General features: G+C 36.2%; 1 protein-coding gene across 1 annotated transcript in view; it reads left to right on the top strand.

Moving 5' to 3' along the window:
* Window positions 1–23969, top strand: part of LOC6559933 — a 38250-nt gene extending 14281 nt beyond the window's left edge. The window contains exons 2-7 of the mRNA XM_001986534.2: window positions 6699–7300; window positions 19123–19224; window positions 19443–19551; window positions 21983–22159; window positions 22261–22374; window positions 23582–23969. Coding sequence (XP_001986570.2) covers window positions 6699–7300; window positions 19123–19224; window positions 19443–19551; window positions 21983–22159; window positions 22261–22374; window positions 23582–23721 — 1244 coding nt within the window. The 3' untranslated portion in view covers window positions 23722–23969. The remainder of the gene's footprint in view (window positions 1–6698; window positions 7301–19122; window positions 19225–19442; window positions 19552–21982; window positions 22160–22260; window positions 22375–23581) is intronic.
* The last annotated feature ends 1179 nt before the right edge of the window (window positions 23970–25148 follow it).

The raw sequence follows: 25148 nt of genomic DNA, 5'->3' as shown, positions 1-25148 counted from the left end.
TTTAATAGCTATAAATTTCAAATTGGATTTGGTATATCTGAGTCTGGTTGTAGCAACTTGTAAGCTACTAAAAGCTAAATAGAATAATTTATCTTTTTTTAAATTAAAGGCAGATATAATAACATGCAGATTTCGAGATAGATTTAGTGATGCGTTCTTCAACTTTTTGACAAAAAGAGCTTTTAGCTTAACGCGTCAGATTGTCCAGTCCATTCAATAGTTTAATCTCTTGCCTGAGTACCAATATATTTGGATATACATGTATATCTTGAATGTATATATAATATTTATACATTCAAGAGTATAACATAGTCAAGTTGCTTCTTCTGGCGCTTACTTATTTATTTGTGTATTCATATAATATGTATGTATATGAAAGCGTATCTGTGAATATGTAAGCAGACGCTGACAATGTCGCCTCATCAAGCGAAGCACATCGCAAAGGCGTCATTTATTGACAAAAAGCGAATGTTGATGCCTCATTTGATGAAGTGGCATAAAAATCATAATTTTATACTTATTTCGAACAGCAGCAAGTTCCAAAAATAGAAATTGAGTGATGAATTGCCAAAAGCAAAAATAAATAATTTGATAAGTTTGTTTAAGTTAAGAACATACTAATTTTGGGATAATATGGCGTAAACTAATAAAATTTATTTTATCAAATATAATACACATTTTTTTCATTTAAAGTTTAATTTACATAAGAATAAGAAATACTTGTAAACTAAATTAATTTTTTTGAGGCAAACACCGAGAAATATAATATGAAAGTTCGGGAAACTGAACTCTAATGATTTAATATTTTTGATGCTAAGAATTAATAAAGTTTTTTCAACTTCCACACACGTGTACAAGAATTGTAACTCAATGCATTTACATGGGACTAATTAAATTCTTCAATGCTTCAAGTGTGATGCTAATTACCTAAACTTGAAGCTTGCACAAGTTTGTTGGCTTTCCCATCGGTCCACTCAGGACTGTGTAAATATTTTCACAGACATTTCTAAGAAATTTGAACTATGCAAAATTGTTGAAAGCAAGTTGAAAATATGCTTGAGCTGTGAACTGCGAACAGCAGTTGCCCATTTTCCCTTATTTTCGTCGCATTTGCCATATTGTGCAATGCCCAAAGTTGAGCACTTAGACACGCATTGAAATAAAATAAATAAAATTACAAAACATCGGTTCGTTGCTGTGTTTGCGCCTATTGGAGGATATTGCGCCCACAATCAACTTTTTCGTCCTTTTCATCGTCTAAGACGTGGCGCCTCTGACTTGGGACAGTGGCTGCCATTTGCCAGATAGAAAGCCAATTTTATGACTCAACTTAAATAGGCACTTTACTTTAGTCTTAATGCCTTTTTATGAGCGCCTCCACGAGCGTAGTTAGTGGCCCGTTGTCGAAGTGTTGCCACGGTAGCCAGAGTTTCCAGCTGCTAGTTTCCTTCCCTGCTTGGAGTCGCCAATTTGGAGGGTTGGAGCAACATTAATGATTGTTAAGAACGCAGCTCGGTGACGCTTTATTGTTAAATAAATGGCGAATAGTCGCTAGTTGCAAGTTTCATGCCACGCACTTATCTGATTTTACACTGACACTTTAGGCCAGGACCAAAAACAGACAAGACAGCCAAAGCTGTTGCCATTGTTCACTGACTTGACTGTTGCCTGTTAATGTTAACGTCCAATAAAAATTATGACAGTCACAAAGTTAAACGCTCTGGCGGCCATTTTGTTTACGTGTGAGTGGGCGTAACCGTGGGCGTGTCTCAACTAAATGTATCCTCGTCTCCAAGATTGTTTCTGTTACCGTTGCTATTGCTGTTGTTTTTGGGCCAGATCATGGCCAGAGGCCAGTTGTCGCATTTACACAAAATTACCGCCAAGTGTCAAATGCAAACATTTCGGCTTTAACAATATTTGCAATGAAAACACCAAAGCAATTTTGTTCCGCGCAAAACTTCTTCGGCTAAACTTTTGCGTTCATTACGAGCTCAAAAACTTGGCAGCAGCCGTCAAGTGTTTCCGGGCCAAAAACTGGCGAATGTTCATTTCGCTTGAAACCAAAATTATCAAATTTGTTGCTAAATTCTAACCAAATGCTGCAGGGCCAAGGAGCAGCAATGGGGGCTATGTGGTCCACTTCGGTTCGGACCAGAGCGTGACACACATATATACACATATATAAGGACAAGCATATAGTGTTCGTGTATTCAGCGCACGACTAATTGATATATTTTAAGCATTTAATTAAAACTTTTCAATTTACTGTTGAACTAAGTAACTTGCGGGCCATTGTAACAAATTCGAAACACAGAAATTATTTGTGTCAATTGTTTCGTGTCCCGTTTTAAATTCAAACCGCAAATTCAGTTAACAGCGACCAATAAATTAAGGCAGGAAAAGTAACAGAAGCAAAGCGGAAATGTAACATGGCATATACGAAGTATATATTGTGTAAATGCCCTTACCGAGAGTAAAATTATTTTCCAGCGTAATGGGTCCATTAGGCATTAATTCATTTAACGTATATATAAAAAAAAAATTATTTCTTTTAGCTGTCGGAGACGCGACAGACATGTACATACGCAAATTAAAAATCCTTCGAAACTTGAATTGAATTAGATTATTATTTAGTATATAAATATAATTTGAACACATTCTTATTACTGTTTTAATATATATACATATATATTGGACTAGTAATCTACTAGCAATCGAATTAAGAAAAGAGTATTTACTCTTCGACAAAGAAACTTAAATGTTCTATTCATGTTTTTTGGTTGTGTTCTTTAATTAGAGAATTTTATTTAGGTAATGTTGTTGCACGAAGTAATGAGATAAAATCAAATTCATGTTGCTACAGGATGTGTTTCTAAGGGAATAATATACATATATATAGATATATATATATATCTATATATATTGTAAAATAATTAACCTTAAAAAAACCGCGTAGTGTTTGAAATATGTGACAATTTAAATAATAGCAAATTATTCAAATGAGGAATTCATTGTGCATTTGATTTTTAGTAGCTAAATTAAATACAGTTTGGTATTTCAATTAGGATTATATAGATTATATTTTAACTGAATTATTTGAGCACAAAGCTTAATTACAGCCAGGCTACACACACGGAAACGTAAAAGCGCACACACATAAGAATTGATTGCTGTTAGCTGACAATCCAACAAACAGAGACAAAACTTTTGATTAAAGTGTCCCGAAGTGCATACACACACATAGAAGCAGCTGGCTTATGCTTCGCTGCTGGCTTATGCAAAGTTTGGCGCATTCCGCAGCGGTAATAATCACACACACGCACACACACATATGTATTATATGCCGCCGCATGTATTGCAGAAAATGTGATTTGTTGTTGCCTTGGCGCAAAATGTTTGTGGCTCTGTTTATTTTAGCTGCCTTCTGCGCTTTACTTGCACCTCACTGACTTGACAATGCGCAGTGCTTATAAATCCACTGTGAAGAACCACATCAAGCCATTGTAACAGCCGCAGCAGCAGCAGCAGCAACAACAGCAACTACTCGTTGTGAAAAATTCAATTACAACTGCTCCTAGGGAATGCAAAATCCAAAATAAACAAGAGATGGAAAAAACAGAAATTTTCCAGCTACACATGATCAAATACCCTTGCATGCCATCAGATTAACAATACAAAACTCCAATCAGAATCAACATTTTTATTCGATAACTTTTATAGCTTCCAGAAGGTGATGTGGTTTAGTTTCGACCCATTGATGGATTAGGTATTGGGTATAAAAGCTATTTTTAAAACATTTTTCTGCCCATGCACTTAACATAAGATATTGTTTAAAATTTTGTTTTAGCTGCTAAGCCCTAGACTAAACAGAAAAGGCTACTTAGCTTAAGCACATAGAAACTCACACGGTGAAATTTCAGTGAATTTTACGGTCAGTTATTGAGTTTTGAAAAAATACCTCTTAAAACCATAAAGTTGTTTCCACAATAAATCCACTTTTCCGATTGTTTCTATGGTAGCATTAAAGCGATGAACATACGTATCTATATACTGCCGAAAGCAAACTGACAGGTCTTTATATTGTTTCAGCGAACTGATGCACTGCCTAGCATTGATAGACATGAATAAGGCCATTTCATATTTTTTTACTAAACATTTACGTACTGCATGTGATCAAAAAGAGCACCCCTAATAAGTTACACATTTCATGCAAGGGTATACAAGCTTAGTTCTGAACGGATTTGCTACAAATGCAAATGCAAACAACAAACAGAAAAAGAACAACAAGAAACAGTCAGTCAGTCTTGTCTCTGTGTACTGTGGTCGTTGGTTTTACGTCGCACTATGCGAACTGCAAACTGCAAACTGCAGAACAGAAACTAGAAACTGGCAACTGAAAAGTATTTGGCAAATTCAGTAAGCAGTCACGTGCGAACGTGACAAAAATGCCACGAAGATGCGCCATGCTGTTTGGCCAAGTCCCCGCTGGGCCATAACCGATGGCCATAACCATGGCATAGGAACAATTGTGCTCACGCACCAGCTGGCTGTGTGTTTCTGTTTGCTTGTGTGTGCTTGCTTAGCTGTGTATGTTAGCTTCAGTTAATAATGCGCTGGTTCGTCTGGCCGGGCTTAGGCCAAAGATCGAGCTACAACATTGCATATAACCGCAATTGGAATGTAGATGTTTGACGCAGCTGGATGCCAGAGAGCTTCAAAATGTCTGCTGTCCGACTGCAAATTGCTGTGTATTATGCGAACAAATATATTGACATTTGACAATAGTGTCAACATCAGCTGCATCTGCTCTTTAGTGCATACCAATTTAAAGTATAACTTATGCTGACAATGCTGTATTCACTTGCATATTTATTAAATTGATTTAAATAGAATTTAACGCTACACATTTACCTATACATTTATCAAATTATCAAGAAAAAAACATATATTAATTATAAAAAAAAAAGTAAAAGATCAGCATATGTTCAAAGTCAAGTTTTTTTCTACTCATAAATATATCCACATATTGAATTACTTGAAAATTACTTTTCACAAAAATATATAGTAATTAATGCTTACTGTAATATATTTAGCTCCTATTTTAATAGTAATAATTAATTTATGTACTTAACTTCCATCAAGTGTTTGTCGGTAAATATGAAAGAAAAACTAAATTCAAGCTTTCGCTTAAGCTGCTTAACACAATAATTGAAACTCGATGGTGTCAAGGAAATGTTGATAAAGTTATTCAAGTTCAACATCGTGTTTATTGAATAAATAATAATAATTGCATAAGTAAACTGTAGTTTTAATTGTAATAGACCTGCTGAGGACGTATTAGCTTTGCAATAGTTGCACAATAAATTCCATACGCATATTTACTTATGTAAGAATATGTTCTCTTAGGACGGCCAGAATGGAAAGCTATCAAGTTGTTTGCAGAAATTTGCGGCCAACGTGTAGAAATTAAATGCGTGACCAATTAATGGAAAGCAATTGAGATTTGAAAATTTGACATTTGGCCTAATGGCCGTACAGTAAATGCCAATCAGGGCCGAAACACATAACCTAATCCGCTCTTATGCAATTATGCTTAATTGTAAAATATTATATGGTTTACGCAAATTACAAACAGCAAATGAGTTCCATTAGGGCTGAATCATGTTCTGCAGTTGCTTTAATGACAAACCCAAACCCCAAAGATCTCCAAGCACCCACATTAAATGCTTGATAAACATGGCATACAAACTAAAAGCAAACCACATAGTTATAAAGTATGTGTATGATTTCTCTCTCATTGTTTCACTAATTTCCGAGTATTATTGACAATTACACATTTTTGAATTGTGAAATGCTTTTGCAAATAAGGAAGGTGAAGTGCGTGCATATTTAATTTGCACACAGAGTATTTCAAGTGGTAAATATTGCACGCACAGATGGAATTAGGGTTTAAAATATGTGGTATGTTTGATTCGTATAATCAAATGGTATATTTAGTTATAATTAAAAGCTGTTTGCCTGCTAGAAATGTTATTGTGAACGAATCTGTATTTGAAATATATGTAATACGGTTTATTATTAATTGTTATAAATGCACTCTAAGCTCCACAAAATATGTATAAAACTGCACGAATAAAAGGTTACAAATTTTTGGTATAGTGTGTAAGACAAAAAATGAGTTTCGCATTCAGCTCAAAATTGTTATTATTCTTTCATAATTTGCTTGTTTGTATATTTTTCGAGCATGTGTGTCAACAATTCTCAGAAAAATATGTATAATAAACCAGAAGAGATTTACATATGACAACGTCAGACATTTTTGTTATTTTTTTTCTTGTTGATCCTTGTGAAGACAACAAATTGTACACAAATTATGCAGAGATTTTTGTGCAAATACAAGCAAGCCGGTCTTTGGTATGAGGGGAAGCGCATCATAATATCCTGCTTAATATGGGCACCTTAATTAGCTGCGTCTCATTTTATGCAAATAATTTGGTGAAATGTGGGAACGAGCAGGGTCCAAACGCATCTAATGAAAATTCCACTGAGAGATATTGCGTATACGCAAACGCTTATGGGCATTCAAATTAATTGACTTCACGCTGTTATTGTTTGTCCCACAACAGAAGCAGCGCATATATTAACACATTTTAAAGCATGTCTCTCTTCCAATCTTGCTTTTCCAATCGACACAGGCTATATGGCAGCGGCAGAGGCAGCAACAACAATGAGGCCAACAGCAACGCACAGTGCGACGTCGAGGAGCCCAAGTGAGGAATTACAGCGCCATATAAATCAAAATTTAATTATGTCGCCAGCGCTTGGCTCGAGCTTTGCCGCCGCATCGGCGGCCGCACTGACAGCATCACAGCAACGCAGTTCCTCCTCCTCTGCCTCTTCGTACTCATCACCCCCTTCAGGCAGCAGCATAAAAAGCTTCGACTCCAACAACTTGATCGATGACAAACGCCTGCCGCAGCCGCCACACGAACAGCAGCAGCAGCAGCAGCAGCAACAGCAACTGGAACAGCTCGAACAGCTTCAGCTGCAACAACAGCTGAAGCAGCAGCAACACTCACGAATTCAGGCCAAAGATACGGCAGGGCCATATCCAATACCTGTGCACAGGAGCGAGCCCGTGGAGAATCACTTAGAGGCGACACACGGCATCGATGGTGCAGATAATGTGTTCGGCACGCCCATGTACTTCGGCACCGAGAACTCAACGGTGGTGACGACACAAATTGGCGCCACCGCCCACGTTCCATGCACCGTGCATCACATTGGCGATGGTGTGGTAAGTAAATATATACTCTTAATAATGTCCATATACTCCAAATTGTACTCGTACTCACTATGTCCACAAGTGAGTCATTCATTTCACCTCATTCGCATTGCAGTCTTTGTCATTGCTTTAATAATTCATTTAAAATCAATTCATCAACTCTGCTTTGTTTGACTTGTGGGTATCGGTGACTGTTGCACTACTCGACTGAGAGTACGGTAAATGCTAGCCGTATCCGTTAGCACTTGGCACGTATTCAGCATCGTCCTGGCGAATTAATTAACAAAGTGTCATTCGCAAGGCAAATAGAGCGCGCTCGATTCCAATTGGCATTTTAATTGAGAATCCAAAAGCTATAAACAATTTGATTTATGCAAAGCACCGAGCTGTGCTTTATTAAATTGTTTATTTTCTATTGGCATATGAATACTTTTACTGTAGAAATTGTGCAAATATTGAAGCTCAACAACAATTTATTTCTTAGAGAAAGAAAGGATGTCAGAAAAATGTATTTTGATGGGTAAAGTGAAAAAATCTTTAACTTTGGAATATGTATACATTTTTGTATAAGTTGAAGAAAAGTGCAAGCCTATTATATCAATAGTTTTATCGTAATATATATTCCTTATATTTATTCCCAGTTAGCTTTAATCTAGACGCCCAAGAAATATTCAATGTTCATTTCAATGACGTATGACTTTTCATTTGTATAAGTATATGTCTCTGTGCCATCTGCCATGCATCCACCCAACTGACAATTTGTTCATTAAGTACTCTTCGGACATCGAACGTTGGCCGAGAATTGAAGTAAAACAAATATTATACTTATTACTTTTCTTATATTATATATATAACTTGGCATTACATATAGAGAGATATATATATTTTGACATTATCCAACGGCTACAATCTGTCTGCGTAAGTTATTGTTCTCATAAGCACACTCACATACACACTCAGACTCAGGCGAGCAGAGATACTTACGCTAAGCAGTCTTCATATTTGGCGTCAGGGTGAACAAATTACACCTTTATGTAATGTGGAACATCAACTACAAATAATCAACCTTAGTCAGAGACTGGGACAGAAGGAGATGGGTAGTTGATGCGTGTGGAGTGTGGCTTGTGCATGCTATTGAGGTTGTATAGCCTCAAGTGGTATTAATTTTACGCTTGTCTAGAGTTATTACCCATACGCAGAATGTGCCACTCACACGTTTCGTCTATATGCTTAAGACCCGATGCAGCAGTTGAGGGAATTCGTAAGCCTCAAAGTGTTTATGCCCCACAACGCTGGACACGATTATGTCCGTCGTTGATTTGGGTGTGTGCGTGTTTGGTTTAAATTGACGATTTCATAATTGTGCGCTCAAGTGTGCCGACGTTAATAAGCGCTTAAGCGCCTCTAGCGCCTATAACTTTTGGGTCCCACTCCCATAGGCAGACACACACACCTTCCAGAAATTGTGTTAATACCCCATGTGAAGTTGGTTAGCCAGTTTGCACTATAGCAGCCCCGTGCTCAAGTGGCCATTGGGCTTCGACTGAAGTTGGCCCTAAATGCTGGGACTTCTTTGCTTAATATGTTAACAGTTAGTTAAAAGTCATAATAATCCCAAGGAACACATGCATATTACTGTCCGACCAATTACCCTTAATTAGATATGGCACAAGACCTTGTCTTGCAACAATTTGTGTCACAAATGAGCCGTGTAAGCGTTGCATATTCTTATATATCCACTTAAATGACGCAAAGCAGTTTCCATCGAGACTCTTTTGCATAAAAAGAATCATATACAAGCACAAAGCTACATTTCAATGAATTTCAGTCGACATGAATTGGGTTCCTCAAGACGTTGCTATTGACACCGACATCGATGCATTGCCCTTGCTACTTAAAAGCTCCTTGTGAAACACACCCATACATATAAGACAGTCTCGTCTTATTATAAAATCTTTTCCCTTCCAATTTCATATATGCTCATGCGTTTGTGCCACGCATCCCTCTTCATCCGCCAGTTCATACCTACAGCACAGCTGCCTTTGTCGAGTGTACATTAATATTGGCACAAATTTATGAACGGCATTAAGAGCGCATGACAGCAATGGCAAGTTCAATGAATAGAAAATACATAAATTCAAGGATATGAAGCATATATGAAAATGAGAGAATTCAAAGGAATTCAGCTAATTTTTAATTTTCTCAATATTTCAAATACAAATCTTGCTTGCGTAATTTACAAAAAGTAAAGTATATCTCATGCTTTATTTTAACAGCAAAAAAATACTGATTAAATTATATTCAACTCATCAAGATCCCAAAATACAGTGAAAACAAATTTTTTAAAATTTTGTTCTTAGTGATGTGTTGGTTTAATATTCATTATTTATAAATTAAAATCAGAGTCAGTAGACTTGAAATGAAGGAATTCATTTACTATACTCATTTTACAGTTAAGATCATCAGCTGCAAATATACAACCCTTACACACGATACAATATGATATACCTGTCTATACTATAGGATATCTGAGAGTCTGTCACCAACCCTCCCAGCATTCCGAGTTGTTGTCTCTGTGTTTTGGGGGTCGCGACAGACTATTGCCTTTGTTTGTAGCTCGGCAAACATTTGCCCCTTGTTTTTGTACTTGGTAGGTTCATTCATTTGTTTATTTGTTTGCTGCACCCTTAATGAAGGATGCTTGTAAGGAGGTTGTATGGATGCCTTCTAAAAAGACATTCTAAACATTTTTCTGTTTTCGCCAGCCTCTATCGCTATCTTTGTTGTTGTCGTTGCCGTTTGTCGCCGATGCTGCCATTGTCATAAATTTTGTTCATCTTCAGACGACAATAAAATGCAGGAAACATTAAATAAATGAATTGCTTCCGCAAGTAGTAAGTAAATGCGAAGTGCGCCTTTGTTTCACAACCATTTTGCTGCAATTTTAATTTCTGTTGCGCTGCGATTTCACAGTCGTTACACAGCAACACAGTGCAGAACAGCCAGGGTGCTGGGTTAGTGTGTAAATCATAATTGCCATGGATCGAAGGACGTAAGACACCGTAGAAGTAGAACAAGTAAAACTTTAGTTTAATATATCTTTAAATTTACAAACATTTAGTACTCGTTGACTTTCTTATAAACATATTCAATTCTTATCGTAATATCTACAGAAATCATATTCCGACTACTTCGATCCTAAATTAAATTATCGGTTATTCTTCTAGCTGTTTCGAAGTTATCTATAAGCTTATATATATTATATGTATATATATATTTATAAGCATATGCGCAGTGTGTCTATCTACTATCAAAAATGTTGAACATATACTTTAAGTATTCCTCAAATTCAACTCTCCATAAATATCAGCCTTGTAGAATTTCAAGTCTAGCGAGTAATTCGAAATCTAAATTCAAATAATTATATTTCTTCGAAAATGTGCAAATGCGTTTGACTAAGCCAATTGGCATGATAAACATCAAGTTATGCGGCTCGGCACACAATAAAAGCAATCTTTGATAGCCAAAGTAGAAAACAAACAGCAAATTTCAGCATATTTAAAGTGCATAAATCAAATTGCATGCAGCAAAAAACAAAACAAAAGCCAGTAGCTTAAAATGTCATGCCACTGCAGCAGCAACAACAAGAACACGAGAAAATGGTGTGGGAAATCCGATTGGAAATTAGAAATTACGACACAATTTGGGCACAGACACACGGTTGACATTAAAATATGTCATTTGAGAATTAGTTCAGTGTGTGTGAGTGAGACAGACGGGCAAGATTAAATGGCATTTAAAATACACTAAGCAAATACGTAAACCGATGGCTCTTAGCCATCAAGCGTGTCTGTTACCTACACTTTTCCCAGCTGCACTGCCCCCTACCCCCTCGGAATGTTTTCTCGACACATACATATGTACATATATAAAGTGGGGTGAATCAGCATTAAGTAAAGCGAAGTGTGCAACTAAAAGTTGTATATGCTGCAGATCCCGCCAGGAAGCAGCCAGGATGTCATCCTGCCAGGGACTGCAAGCGTGAGTCTGTCCGACCTAAGCACTTAATTACTTTTTAGATAAATTGTCGTTTTTAATGGCTAGACTCTTAGATATTTTCATAGAGAAAAGTGGCAGTAATTAAATGTGATCACAGCATGTCACGAAAGTACCTAAGGCAGAAGCAAATCCTCAAGACGAAAGAAAATGCTAAAAGCAAATGCCAAATGCCAAATGCCAAATGCTTAAATGCTTAAAAATAACTCAAGCTCTACTCCTCAGTAGCCATGAGAGTCAACTTGGAGCAGTAACAGCAGCTAATTTATATATAATTTTCCAGATTAGAAGTAGCATATAATTAAAAGGTCAATTTAAAGTGCAGACACACACGCACCTTAAATGGGAACTGCAAATACTTTCCCAACCAAATTCTAGATAAAAATCTCGAAATTGGTATTTTATGAAAATTAACGCTCAAGGGTATCTATTTACCCCAACTCTCCAATTCGTATTACGTTGACATTCTGTTTAGCAGCCTCTCTCTCTCTCTGAGTCAGATAAGTCGTTAAGATAAAAAAGGTTACGCAAATATTTAACCCAGGCTCTACATATATGCATGTATGTGTGTATATATATGTATTGTACCTCGTATATAGGTTGCCCATGTTTGCTTGTTAGAAATTTAAAAGTTTAAGATCTGATATGTGGCAAATTCTATTGTCCAAGGGAAATACAGTTTGGAAACAAGAATTCTCTACAATAATTGCTCGACTGAGAGGTATATACATTGGCAGAAATGAAATGTTACTATGAATATTGTCGATATATTAAAGAGTATTGATATAGTAGTAGTAGTTGGTACTTTCGACTTTTCAACTTTCTATTAATATTAACCCAGCATTTATATACCCTACTATATTACTCCCGTTAAGCACAGGATATAACAGGCACACAGTGATGAGGGTTAGTATAATTTTACCCGAATTCCTACCAGGCATATGTACACGCATAATTTCCAGTTATAGAGCTTAGAAAACTGTCGCGTTTTTAATCAAAACAAACAAATAATTCGAGTTAGATAATTTGTGTTTATTTTAATCAAATAAAATACATTTTCTTGCTTGTAGGGCAGAACCATAGCGAGCTTTCAACTGTTTTTCTCTTCTTAGTCGGTCATAAATTATTATTCTACTTTCATTCTTTTTTTTTTATTTTATTTTTGTTGTGCGCATGAATTACATTTAATGTATGTGAAGGCCCAAGAAACGTTATATTATATAGTCTACTCGTACATTTTTATTTTTTGCTCCATTTTTATTTGAAGTTTGTGTATTGTTGTGCCAGCCATTCAAATTTTTGTTTTGGTTGATGACGTTGCCCCGTTTTTATTGCTCACATTTTTGTTTCATATGAATTGTGAGAGCTTTAAAGAAATTGCATTCGTCTCTAACACACACACACACACACACACAAGCACACTTATGCAAACAAAGAACTGCTGCAAAATGTGGCATTGAGCTCTGGCTACTTGAATTCTTAGAGTCGTCGTTCTCATCGTCCACGCTGTTGCAAATACCATATAAAATTATAAAATATTTGTAGTGGCTGGCAGAAAGCTTGCGTCACAGTCCTTTCACTATGTATGCGTACTTATATATGTACTATTCCTGTTGTTACTGTTTGTGTGTGGATGTTTCCCAAGAGATATCTTTATTACGCCATTTTATAAGAAAACAACAGTTCTTGAAGTCTTTGAAGTCATATTAAATTTATGTGACGAAAGGTATTTTAATACATGAAATAATACATGAACTTCGGGGCATCCGATTTTTATTTACATTGCATCACATGGTCAGGAGCTATTATGCGAGACTTCTATGCAATAATTAATTTCATGCTCTCAGCAATATATTAGAAAATAATTAATGATTGTTTTGCTTTATTTACGAGCTTTCTTTGTCACATGCATTTCTTCAGACTCGAATTTGACTAGTTTGAGCTGCCAATTAAATCAGAAATCTTTATGACAGCGCCGAAACCACATCCATCCAAAAGCAACATGCTAAATACGCTCTGAGCTTATATCATATTAACTAAGCGCCAGCCACTTGGCTATTTTTTGAGGCGAGGAGGTGTCTAGAACAGTGCCTGACCCAAAAGTAAATATTGCTCAAAATTGCCATAAACCTTTTTAATGAATACAAATCATTATCACTTTGTTCGCCGGCAGCCTTAACCGTAATTACACAAGTGAAGACCGTAGAAGAGGTCTTGAAACAGGTCCTGCAGTCTGTCGTCCTGTTGCCTGTGTTTGCCAGTTTGTCAGCTAATAAGGCATTCCACCAGACGTTGTTCGGCTGCTTGGCAGAACAACTTGGTAAAGGCTTATTACAGCCACCAGCTGGTCGCCCGCAGTGAATGAGCTTTGCCCTTTTGTTTGGGCCTGTCGTTGCCTGTCACAATGTTTATTTAAACAAATGCTACAACAAAGGGCAACAATTTTTGACCCAGATTTTGCTGTATGTGTGATTGTGTATGCTAAATGGCTTCATTATTTCTATAAAGTTTTCTGTGTCGTTTTGACAAAAGACGGTCTAAAAACAATTAAGAAACGCTGCAAGTATTCTGTTCAAATTGAGCTGGCGCCAAAGGTGAAAGTTCAATGGCGAGAAATAAAATTTATGGAACACCGGACCCAAAATGAAAGAATAACAATTAATATTTTTGTGTACGAGTATACCAGTCCACTAGATGTCCTGTAACCCTGACGCATAAATATGATTTTATGTAAATACTTGGATTTTAATTTGTATTCTATCATCCAAAATACTTTACAAACTTATAGCAAGAGGGTTTCATGTGAGATTCTATCTCAGGTGACGCATCCTCCACCTCGATTATATATATATATCTTGTAGGCGTTATAAGTAAGAAGGATATGCTCACCTCGACCTTCTTTTGCCACCTTTTACCCCTACGATAACAGGGTATTAAAAGGCAGCACACAAAAGTTTGAGAATGGTACGCTGAGTCGCATTTCAAATTAAATTATTTTAATTGCGTTGCAATTATGAGGACAACAATGGTTCGTCCATTAATAAAAGCCAACAAAATCTGAATGAGAAATGGGAAATATGAAAATATACGAATGCGCCTGCAGCATGGCTAAAACACTCAACGCTCCCATTCAAACAAACAAACAAACACTCAAGCACTAACATTCACTTTGGAATTTACGCCGCCTTGACAGCTGAAAACGGGCTATGGTAATTTTCATTTTTTATATTATTATTATGTTTGTATTGGCTATTATTTTGGCTTATGTTTTGGGGTGGCTTCAATGACCTCCTTTTTTCATTTGACAGGCTAATTTGGGTCGCAATTAGCAAATGCTCAATGCTTAATTATGCATTAATTGCATTTAATGAGCACTTCCGCTCCAGGAATAATGAATAATGCGAAAAGTTCATGCCAGCCAAAGCAACCTCAGCTGTCCACCTCGCCCACTCTTTCTTTTGCCACCGTAATTTAAGGGTTTTATGATTGCGGACCGCTTAAGATTATTTATTAAGGGTAAACAACAAAGTGCTAAAATTTAACTGGAAACTTGCTCACCAAATTTATAAGATAAATACAACTCGCATTTTAAACATTTTTAGTTAAACATTTTTTGTTGCCAGTTTTTTTTTTTTAATTTTTTATGTCTCTTGACCCAGTTTGAGAGAGCACGCTCACTTGCATGCCCATTTACACATGCACACATTCACGTACAGTTACTGCAAAATATTTGCACACGCTTGTGCAACAATGGCAATTTTGATGACTCCATAGAGCTGCATACAAAAATACCGCATAAAGCTGACTACAACCAAAAAGTTATCAACGCACACAAAAACACATTCAGTGACACTGAACTGAGGTCTTTTTGTGTGGTGCCTTTTCGTGGAAATAGCGTGCACACTCTAACAGTATACTTTTATGGAGTACGATTCTATTTATTGCACAAATGATACCCAAAAAGCAACATCTAAATAGAATTTTATTAAAATCGCTTGTTAAAAAGTTTTTTTTGTGGGTTGAAAAAAGTTGCAAGCATTTTCCTCTCTAGTCAATCTCTTATTGACCCTTGGGCTTGTGGCAACGGAAATTGGTTGGACAGCGCGAAATAAAGCATGCAAAATGCTCGTCAATAACATTCAACAACTACAACAAAAGCCAATTTAAAGTTTGTTCTGCGGCAACAAAATCGAACAAAACAAGTCAAAGTGCTCTAGACGAATGAGCCCGACTAGGAAATACCCCGAACCCAAGCCTCAGCCCATCATTAGTCATACACTTCACAGATCTCAGCGAAAGTTTTAGAGTCAATAATGGATAAGGTGTATTCCATTCAGATTGAAGAACCATTTCTTTAAAATTGTGACTTTTATTGATGTGGATAAGCAACTTATCGATAAAGCTAAAATAAACTTGATCTGCGCATGTTTAATGATAACTATTTTTTAATAAATTTTGAAGTATAAATATAGAAGTATATAGTAGTGTTATAGTCGCTGAGGACGGCAATTGTTCACAAACAGGAATGACTAAAGAAAATGCTAAATTGATTCGGTTTGAAGATGCTTCCATCTGATTTTGTATACCCTTTTACTAATTTACATTATGTTTAGGGTATAGAAATGTATAAAATTAAAAAATAAATACAAAAACAAACTGTAATCAGCTTTCGTATTGAGCTTTCTCTTTGTATTCTTTTCTCTGCCACGCAATTACAAGTCCCACCCTTGCTGCCTGCCCTTACTGCCTGCACCTCCCCGGCCTGCCTGAACGCCTGTCCGGCTGCCTGCATTTAGACAGTTTGCATATGCGCGCAGCTGTGTTAAGATTCAGCGATAAGCTGCGTAAGCAAATCGAAGCGCAAATAAGCATGCAACATTTTTTGGATTGGCAGGCATTGGCAGAAAGGCGGAAAGGCGGAAAGGATTCGCGTTGGCTACCTTTCCTTGTTGGCAGCTCGGAAAGGACGTGTAGCATAAATTTGCCATAAATTTGCTAACAAGTGATTTGTGGCTGGGCGCCAAGCCAAGCCCCATCCACATCACCACCACCTCATGGCCATAAATTAAACGCGGCTTTTTATTTTGCAGATTTGGCATACATATATATATAAATATATATATTTTTTTGAATTTGTAATTTTTTTTTATTTTTGGTGTGCTTGTAAAAAAGGTAAAATGTAAACAATTATCTGCGAGTTCACAGCTGCAGCACAACCAACACACACATGCACACACTGCCAAACAAAGTCAAATACACAACCGCAGCAGCCGCAGAAACAGGCGCCACGCACACACGTGACAGGCAACTGAGATTTATGCGCCATATACACGCGCACCGCAAGCAAACATTCACACACACACACACACACATGCACATACACACACACACGCACCCACACTTATTGCAAACATGCCCAGTTACATCCACGCACACATAGAGAGTCTGAGAGACACTTTGCCAAAGGAATTCGCCTGCTTTTGATTAATTGCCGCAACATTTTATATTTTTTTTATTTTTATATTTCTTCCTTTTTCGGTGTGTTTTTTCCATTGGCAGAATCAGGCAGACACATATTTGCCTGTGATGGCTTCACTTCCACACCCCGAATCACACATCCCCACTACATACATTTGCCCCCGCAACACATTCCACTTTACGCTTTTTGCAACATTTTGCTTTAGCTGCATGGTTCAGGGTTTATTTACCGACACGTAACAGTCACAGACGCAGTCTGCAAGAACTTCAGCCATCATAAATATCATAAAAAACATAAAAAAAAAGAAAATAAAGCTAGAGACTGGCAGAGTAGGAGAGGAATGTGAATAGAGGAGTTAGGTAGATATATGGGCGATGCTAGCCCAGTTTGCTGTGCGCAGAACTTATGCGAAATTTATGACTCACACTTTGTGGGCCAATGTTGCAACTTGAATTGAATAGAGATATATTGATGGTATAACCTATTGCAAAATCTTGATAATAAATGACTATCGAGCAGCACTGGCATGCTTTTGTTGTTATTCCAACAATTCAATTGCAAATCTGCCAGACATCAAATATGCATGCAAAATAGAAAACATTTTCGGAGAAACCCTAAAAACAGGCAAAAATATTCCGTAACAAGAATAGGTGTATATATGTATTTTTCTATATGTTGTTTCTGGAAATGTTCTGTAGCAACTGTTGAATGGCTTTCTGTAAAACTAGAATTGTTCGTATTTGGCGCATTGCGTATACGCCCAATTGTACGCCTTGACAGCAATTTAAGCAAGTGTTTTTGGCCAATTTAAACTTAATTTCAACGTTTGCTCTTGTTTGCTCTTCATGTGCGTGTGTCAATATTTGCCACGAAGCTTTCTACATGTGTTTTCAGTTGCGATATTTTCTTGTTAATTTTTATTTTTTCTTTTGGTCCAATAAATAACATTTTCTATCAATTGAAAATTGATTGATGCACGAGCGTACATCAGGCTGTCGAAAAGAGCAGACACAAACCTATGGGACAAACCAAGTCCATCCCTTTTTCGTATTACTCTGTTTTGAAAATGACAGAGCCGCTTTTATATATTATATATACATTCAACTTAGCCTCCTCAAGTTATTTTATATTAAGCATGTAATTGTATATTTTTCTTTATTTTCGCACAAAGCCTCTTCAGTTTAAGAGTTACTCATTTACCAAAATCAAGCTCTATGAGTATGCTCCACAATTTAAATGCTAAAACTTTGCTGATAGAGAAATTTAATTTGTGCGAAATACAATTTGTTTGACATGCAAGTGACAGGTACAGTGACCGCTAGAAAGTTAAAACAAAAAAAGTATTTATTATTATATCACGTATAGCATAGAATATACCACAAAATGATTGTGCTTAAGATTTAAGCCGTTTAAAGTGGCAACTTTATTAACTGTCTCCAAAAACACAGAGTACCCAGCAGTTTAGTGCACACATTCTAACTTTTTTCTTTGGTTTTTTTCCATTTCTGGATTGCTTACCTTCTCTGCCTCTTTCTGTAGGCTACTTAGGCTATATATGAGCCCCAGAGCTAATATCTGTATAAGATTTGTGTGTGTGTGTGTGTGTGTGTGTATGTTGGTGAAGTGAGTGTTGCGTCTCGTGAAAAAACATAGACGATGTCGAAATCGAAATGATTAATGGTCATTTCAGATTAGCTAAAAGTCGACACACTTACTTTATACACACAAACACACACACCAACTGGAGCGGCATGGGCTGTAGGTGTAGGTGTGGGTGTGGGTGTGGCTGTGGGTGACGGTGACGGTGTGGGCGTAGGCGTGGCTTTTGCAGGGAAGCTCAACATGTTTGTCGCTTTTGCTTGTTGGTTTGCCTATTTACAGTTAAGCAGCCAATTTGAACTTTGAACCCTGTATCAATCAATCTGCTATTATGTTTATTATTGTTGTTGTTCCCATTTCCATTGTTGCTTTTTACACGTAATTGCTTTTTGATTTTTTTGAGGGCCATCTACAGTTTTCTACTTTTTTCTACCTTTTTTATTTGTTATGTATTCGATCTAGCAACGGGTCTTAACTTGTATCTTTTTAAAAAATTGCATCATCATCGTGTTGTCGTCGCCGCTTGATGGATTGACAAACATTTGTTGAGGACCTCAACGCACGAATGGCCAATACGATGATGCTAGCATATGTTAAAATATTTTGGGCCCCAAACCAAGACTAATGTCCTTGCTGCCCCCCTCTATTGTATTTGACTAATGGCGCCGCCTTTGGTTTATCTCTTTCCTTCTGCTTTTAGGTATCCTGGATACGCAAAAAGGATTATCATCTGCTTACGGTCGGCTTAACAACCTACAGCAGCGACGAGCGCTTCAGTGCGACGCACTTGAAACATTCCGAGGTGAGTGAGAAACTAATTTGCATTTTCGCCAGCTGCCGCCAAAGCGGCGTGCAGCATGCCAATTGAAAAACGCCATTGGCCAACATTGCGTATACGTGACAGAAATTCGCCAAAACTAATAGCGACATTCAAGCTTAAAGTCCCAGCTGCAGCTGTGCGTCTAATACATAATGCATAATACTCACATGCATATTATTTCCATGTTTCGTCTTCAACAGGATTGGACATTGCAAATTAAATTTGTGCAGCTGCGTGATGCGGGCGTCTACGAGTGTCAAGTTTCCACGCATCCACCCACATCTATATTTTTGCACTTGAGTGTTGTCGGTAAGTGGACAGCAAGAAGTTAGTTGACAAAAAATAGAGCACATTTTTGTTTTTGTATTGCTTACTGAACTGTGTGGTTAGTAGAACGTGTTTCTATGTAAGTTGGTATTATTAATTTATAACAGATATGTCAAATCGAAATCGAAAATCATTAACATCAATCATACAAAAAAATAGATTGTTTCTTTTGCTACCGATAGCTTATATTTTTAAAGTTGGAGTAATCAGCTTGTAGATAAATTTTATTGCGCTGCGAGATTGCGATTAATACAAAATTTATAAGTAAAGGAAAAACGTAGTAGTTTTTATACCCCGAAGACAATTCAAATGTATATCACTTTATTATAATTTGAAACTTTTGTTTTTAAAAATCTTTAAGAATTGTTAAAAACAAATGAAATAAAATAAACTAAAGAAAGACTGTAGCTCCGAAAAACCATTCTGGCCCAAAGCTATCTAAATCTAAAAATACTCTTTATTGCGGCTTTACGTGGCTTAAACCGTATTGCTTTAGCCGAGAAATCAGAAACAAATTTAAATGTCAGAATTTAATAGGATGCTGCCTTCTGCTCAAAGTTTGCATTAAGTGCTTTGCTTACATCATGAATTTGATGGAGGCAAGAAGAGGCCAGAATTCTTTAACTTTGTTTTCATAGTTGCTATCACGTAATTCCCTTGACTTCATGCTATCCTCAACAGCTTAAAAATTTGTAAAAGTGGATATAATAGTTATGTGGAAATGAATGTAACAGGCAGGCAGAAACTTCAAATGTGGAATAAAGGCTCTAATATATATTGACATATTTTTGATCATTAAGTTCAGGTCAGAAATACCAAAGTAAAAGTCCAATACATATTCTCATATTGATGTCTTTACCATTACTTGTCAAAGGCATTTTCTGCATAGTTCAGATTCAAGATTTAATATGCTCCTACAAGCCAATTGAACATTTTTTAAAAACATTATATAAATACCAGCTTCGGAATATTTCTGCAAGGATATTCAACCTACGCAAAAACGTTTTTTTTTTTCTTTTTTTACTTATGATAATTGTACGGTTTAAAAGCCTGAACCATTTGAGCTATTTACTCGCTGAAGCAACTCTGGTAACTCTGGCAGTGAGCATTGGGCACTGGGTCAACACGGAGCATCCGCTCGCTCACACAGCTTGCTCTTAATATCCATTCAACCACGTGCCTTGTTTTGCCCGATGCGCTCATGCTTAAATTAGAAATGTCCATATGCCAGTTGTCAGAGTTGTCAAGCGAAACAGCTAAGTCAGAAAAAAAAAAAGGAAAACAAAATATGCTGAAAATGAAAAGCAAAGAAATAAAAATGTATACCTGCCCAAATGGCAGCGACTCAGCAAAGTTGCCCAAAATAACGCTGTCGACGTGAGTGCACCTGTTCCTGTTGTTGTTCCTGTTGTTGTTGGTTCGGCTTCTCGGTTTCGTTGTTGTTGTCGTTGGCGCTGCCATGTCGTTGGCCTTGGCTAACGCTAACTGACACACATTATTCTGAATTTAACAAACAATTTACTTTGAATGTGGTGCGACTAATGGCGTTTTCTGCACAAAAACAAGACCCCAACACACATGCACATACACCCTCACACACACAAATACACACACACACACACACTCGTTTACTGGCCGAAACTGATGCGACAGCGCAAAAAAAAAGTATGTCTGCTACACATTTGACTAACGCCTGGCATGAATTTGCACACATGACGACATACATAATCAGATACATCGTTCCAGCTCGAGTTACTCGCATATAATGTAAGGCATATTTATGAGCACGGATTTTGCACAAGTAGTTAAGAATAAGTTTTTGTACGCCTTTATTATCGGATCGGATTTTGGCAATCCTCTATCTATAAGTGATTTTAGCGGGCGTCTATACAGAGTTAGGCTATAATATAAAATTACATTTATTTTCAAGTAAAATCTGACAAAATCTTCTGCATATATATTTAAGTGTATTATAAAAATTAAACTTTTTCTCTTAGTTTCAAAGTAATATTATGTCCGTCGTAATTCAAAATTTATTATTTGAAGCTAGCATCAAAGATGGTAAATTTTATTTTGAGTTTACTTTAACTGTTGTGTTTACTGTTTGAGCGCAAAGTTTGACTATCGAAGATTTTTGAACTGAACTTAACTTAATAAATTGTATAAGAGAAATAACCCTATCTAAGCATTTCGATAAGAGACAACCGTATAGCATATATGCCACTTGCGAAAGAGTAAAATGTCTGTTTTAGTTTAAAGCTCTGTGACACGTATTTGCATTTACATTTGATTAAATTTTGAATCTCTCATCTCCACTCGCCTCAACAACAAAACACGCATTCGCTGAACCACCACCAATATCCGATTGTGGCAACGGCAATTCAATTTCCAAAATGTCATTCGATTCGGTTAGAAGCGCGCGCCGAAATATCAGGACCGCCCATACGTTATCTGACGCCGGGTTCCACGCTGCGCCTGCAATGCCGTGTTGTACAGAATACGGAGGCATCCGAGTACATATTCTGGTATCACGACAATCGTATGATTAATTATGACATTGATCGGGGCATCAATGTGTCAACCGAACCAGGTGAGTCTGTCTTCTATTCCTTACACTTCGCCTTACCCCCTTTCTTTCTTTCTGTTGTCCCTGTAACCAACCAATGCATTCTTATGTGCATTTCATTGCAGACTTTCAATCATCGGAGCTTACAATTCAGCGCACCCGTCGGGAGCACTCGGGCAATTTTACTTGTGTGGCCAGCAACACGCAGCCTGCCAGCGTTTTGGTACACATTTTCAAAGGTGAGTACCATTTAGCATTGCAACTGTGCGTATACTTAATGCATTTCCACAACCAGCAGTTTTTCAACCGGTTTGTAATTAATAAAATGGATTCTTACATAACTAACTTCAAGACTAAGTGGGTTAGCTTAAATATGAGAATCAGAAGTGAAAAAGAACATCAGAAAATGTTTAATAAAACTGTTAATTTAAATTTAAATCAAAATTCTACCTGTGAGTTAATGTTTTCCGCTTTTAACAACTTTAACACAACAATATATGTAATTGAATGTAGTGCGAAATCAGCAACTTATTTTGTTGTTGATATTTATTGATATCTTGCTTTTCTTGTTATTGTTTTCAGAGTTTCAATTATTATTTTTACATTTTCTGTAGGATCAGCAGATAAGATTAAATTGCCTATTATGTCAGATGCGAGTATTTAAAATTTTTTTCACAAGAGGTTAAAATGTACTCAGTTCGCTGCAATTGTATAGCTTGAAAACGAACAAAGACCGTTGCAGAATTTGTGCAGCTTTATTGTTATTTTCGGTATTTCAAAATTTTATTTGCTGAATGTTCAGTTGCCACATTTAATTAAATAAAGTGAGGCAGAAATTCAATTTAAAATGGTAAAATTTACAAAATCAAATTTAAGCTGAATATAAACGAAAAAGGAAAACTACGATCAATTTTGTCCTCTGTATATAGTATATACTCACGTACAAGTATGACAATAGCTGTATCTGTATCTGTATCTGTATCTGCATCTGCTGCCGTATTGTGGTGTATGTAGTATTTTTTACAGTTCATATATCAAGTAGAAAAAGCCAACAACAAAAAGAGGGAGAACAATAAAAGTAATTTATGAAAATTACAGAGCCACAGGCGTGCGGATTAAAAATGCCTGCACCACCGAGGCAACCATTAAAGTCGGGCCATAAACACTAAGCCACAAACACATACCAGTGTGCTGTGTAGGTGTAACTGGAGGGTGGAGCAGAGCTCATAACTTATAGGGCCAGCATAAGTTGTAGAGCAAAAGTTGGGGACACTGAAAATGCTCATTAGCATTTGTTTTTTCACCTGTGTGTACATGAATGTATGCTTTGAGTGTGTGTGGGTGTGGGTGTGTGGACCTTAATTAATTTGAGCACATTTTCTCTTGATTTTCATATGAATTTTTTCTCATCTCTCTACTTTTCTACTACTCTTATATTTTATACAGGCGATAATCCAGCGGCTATGTATCACGGACATGTGGGTGGCTCGACAAAGACGACGCAGCGCCAGCTGCATAATGTTATGGTAATCATTGCCATCGGCTATCGGATATTTCACACAAGTGTCTACATGAAGATTGTCTAAGGGGCAAACACCAATTAATACAACGCATTTGTAACTAATTCATCAAAGCAGTAAAATTATAATTAAGTAATGCGTAAGTAAATTCCATTTGCCTCTTCAAGCGATCATTCCATAAGTAAGAAAACATACTCGTATAGTAATCATCGATTGAACAGCTCTTAACTAACTAAGCTCCAAACTTACAAATGTCAAAACAAAATTCTCTTTTGAGCTGCAAGTGTGTGTATCTACTTTCATATTAGTGTACGAGCGTGTGACTATATATATATACATATATAGATCACTTCGGGATAATTCTTAGAGTTTCTAATTTAAGTTTCAGTTGCTAGCTTGCATTGTTGTTGAGGCATGTTAAAGAGATTGAGCAGCGCTTTATCATTCCTATGAAAATCAATTTATAAAACTCCAATAACTTCAAAAATCAAATAAAATACTATCTGTGCATTTATTACTTGAACAGGTATTTAAACCGAAAAAAGAAACACGAACACATTCAACTAAAAGCTGGCAGAGCTTTTACGTAAGTGATTTTAAGTCAACTTGAGCATAATATCGGCATTAAATACTAGCAATAATATTAAACAAATTAATTACAAATAAATATATAAATCCAGTTAACCAACAATTTAGTACGTTTTCTTTACAAATTTTGAATTTATTTAATAAACAAATTGTACATACCGAAAATATTGAATTGGTAATAAATTACAACTTATCTCCAATATAAGTTCAACTAAATTTGTTAATCATATGTTTCGACAATGCTGTAAACTGTTTAGTTATTCATTCAATCTAGTCAAGTAAATGTTTGAGTATAGGTTATTTGCCAATATGCAAAAAAAATATAATTGAAGACAAATTTCAAAATCATTGTTGGTTACAAACTAAAGCAAACTAAATTTTTAAAGATAGCCAGAAGGAAGAAAAATTAAAATTAAAAGGAGACTTTTGACCATGTTTAAAAGTTGTTAATCAAAAGAACAAACAAAAACAGCAGCAAGGAACAGAGTAATCAAAATAAACTATTATCTAGCCTAAGAAATATTTAGTATTTTTTAACAATGCGCAAATCTTTTAAGCAATCGAAAAGAAGTTCAGTAAAGTACGCCCCAAATTTGCAGTGTAAATAATAATTTAATTAATGTGTATTATAAAAACAAAAAGAAAACCATATAAAAACTAAAACAAATAAAAAAAAAAAACCAAATACAAGAAATGCATTGAAATACATAGTAATAGTTTTTAAGTATGTGTAGTTAAATGTAACAAAAATTACAGAAATCAACCAAATGGAGAAACAAATAAAACATAATGAAATTATGCAAAATATATATGTAAATCTCGTTTCGATCTTCTTTGCTGATTGATTTATGTTGTTAATATTAAAGCTTAGATTTTGATTAGTTTTGCAATCTCAAGTGATCCCA

This window comes from Drosophila grimshawi, unplaced genomic scaffold (genome assembly GCF_018153295.1).
Source record: "Drosophila grimshawi isolate 15287-2541.00 unplaced genomic scaffold, ASM1815329v1 contig_1367, whole genome shotgun sequence".
Classification (NCBI taxonomy): domain Eukaryota; kingdom Metazoa; phylum Arthropoda; class Insecta; order Diptera; family Drosophilidae; genus Drosophila; species Drosophila grimshawi.
Note: the sequence above shows the minus strand (reverse complement) of the source record. Positions and strands in the feature narration are given on the sequence as shown.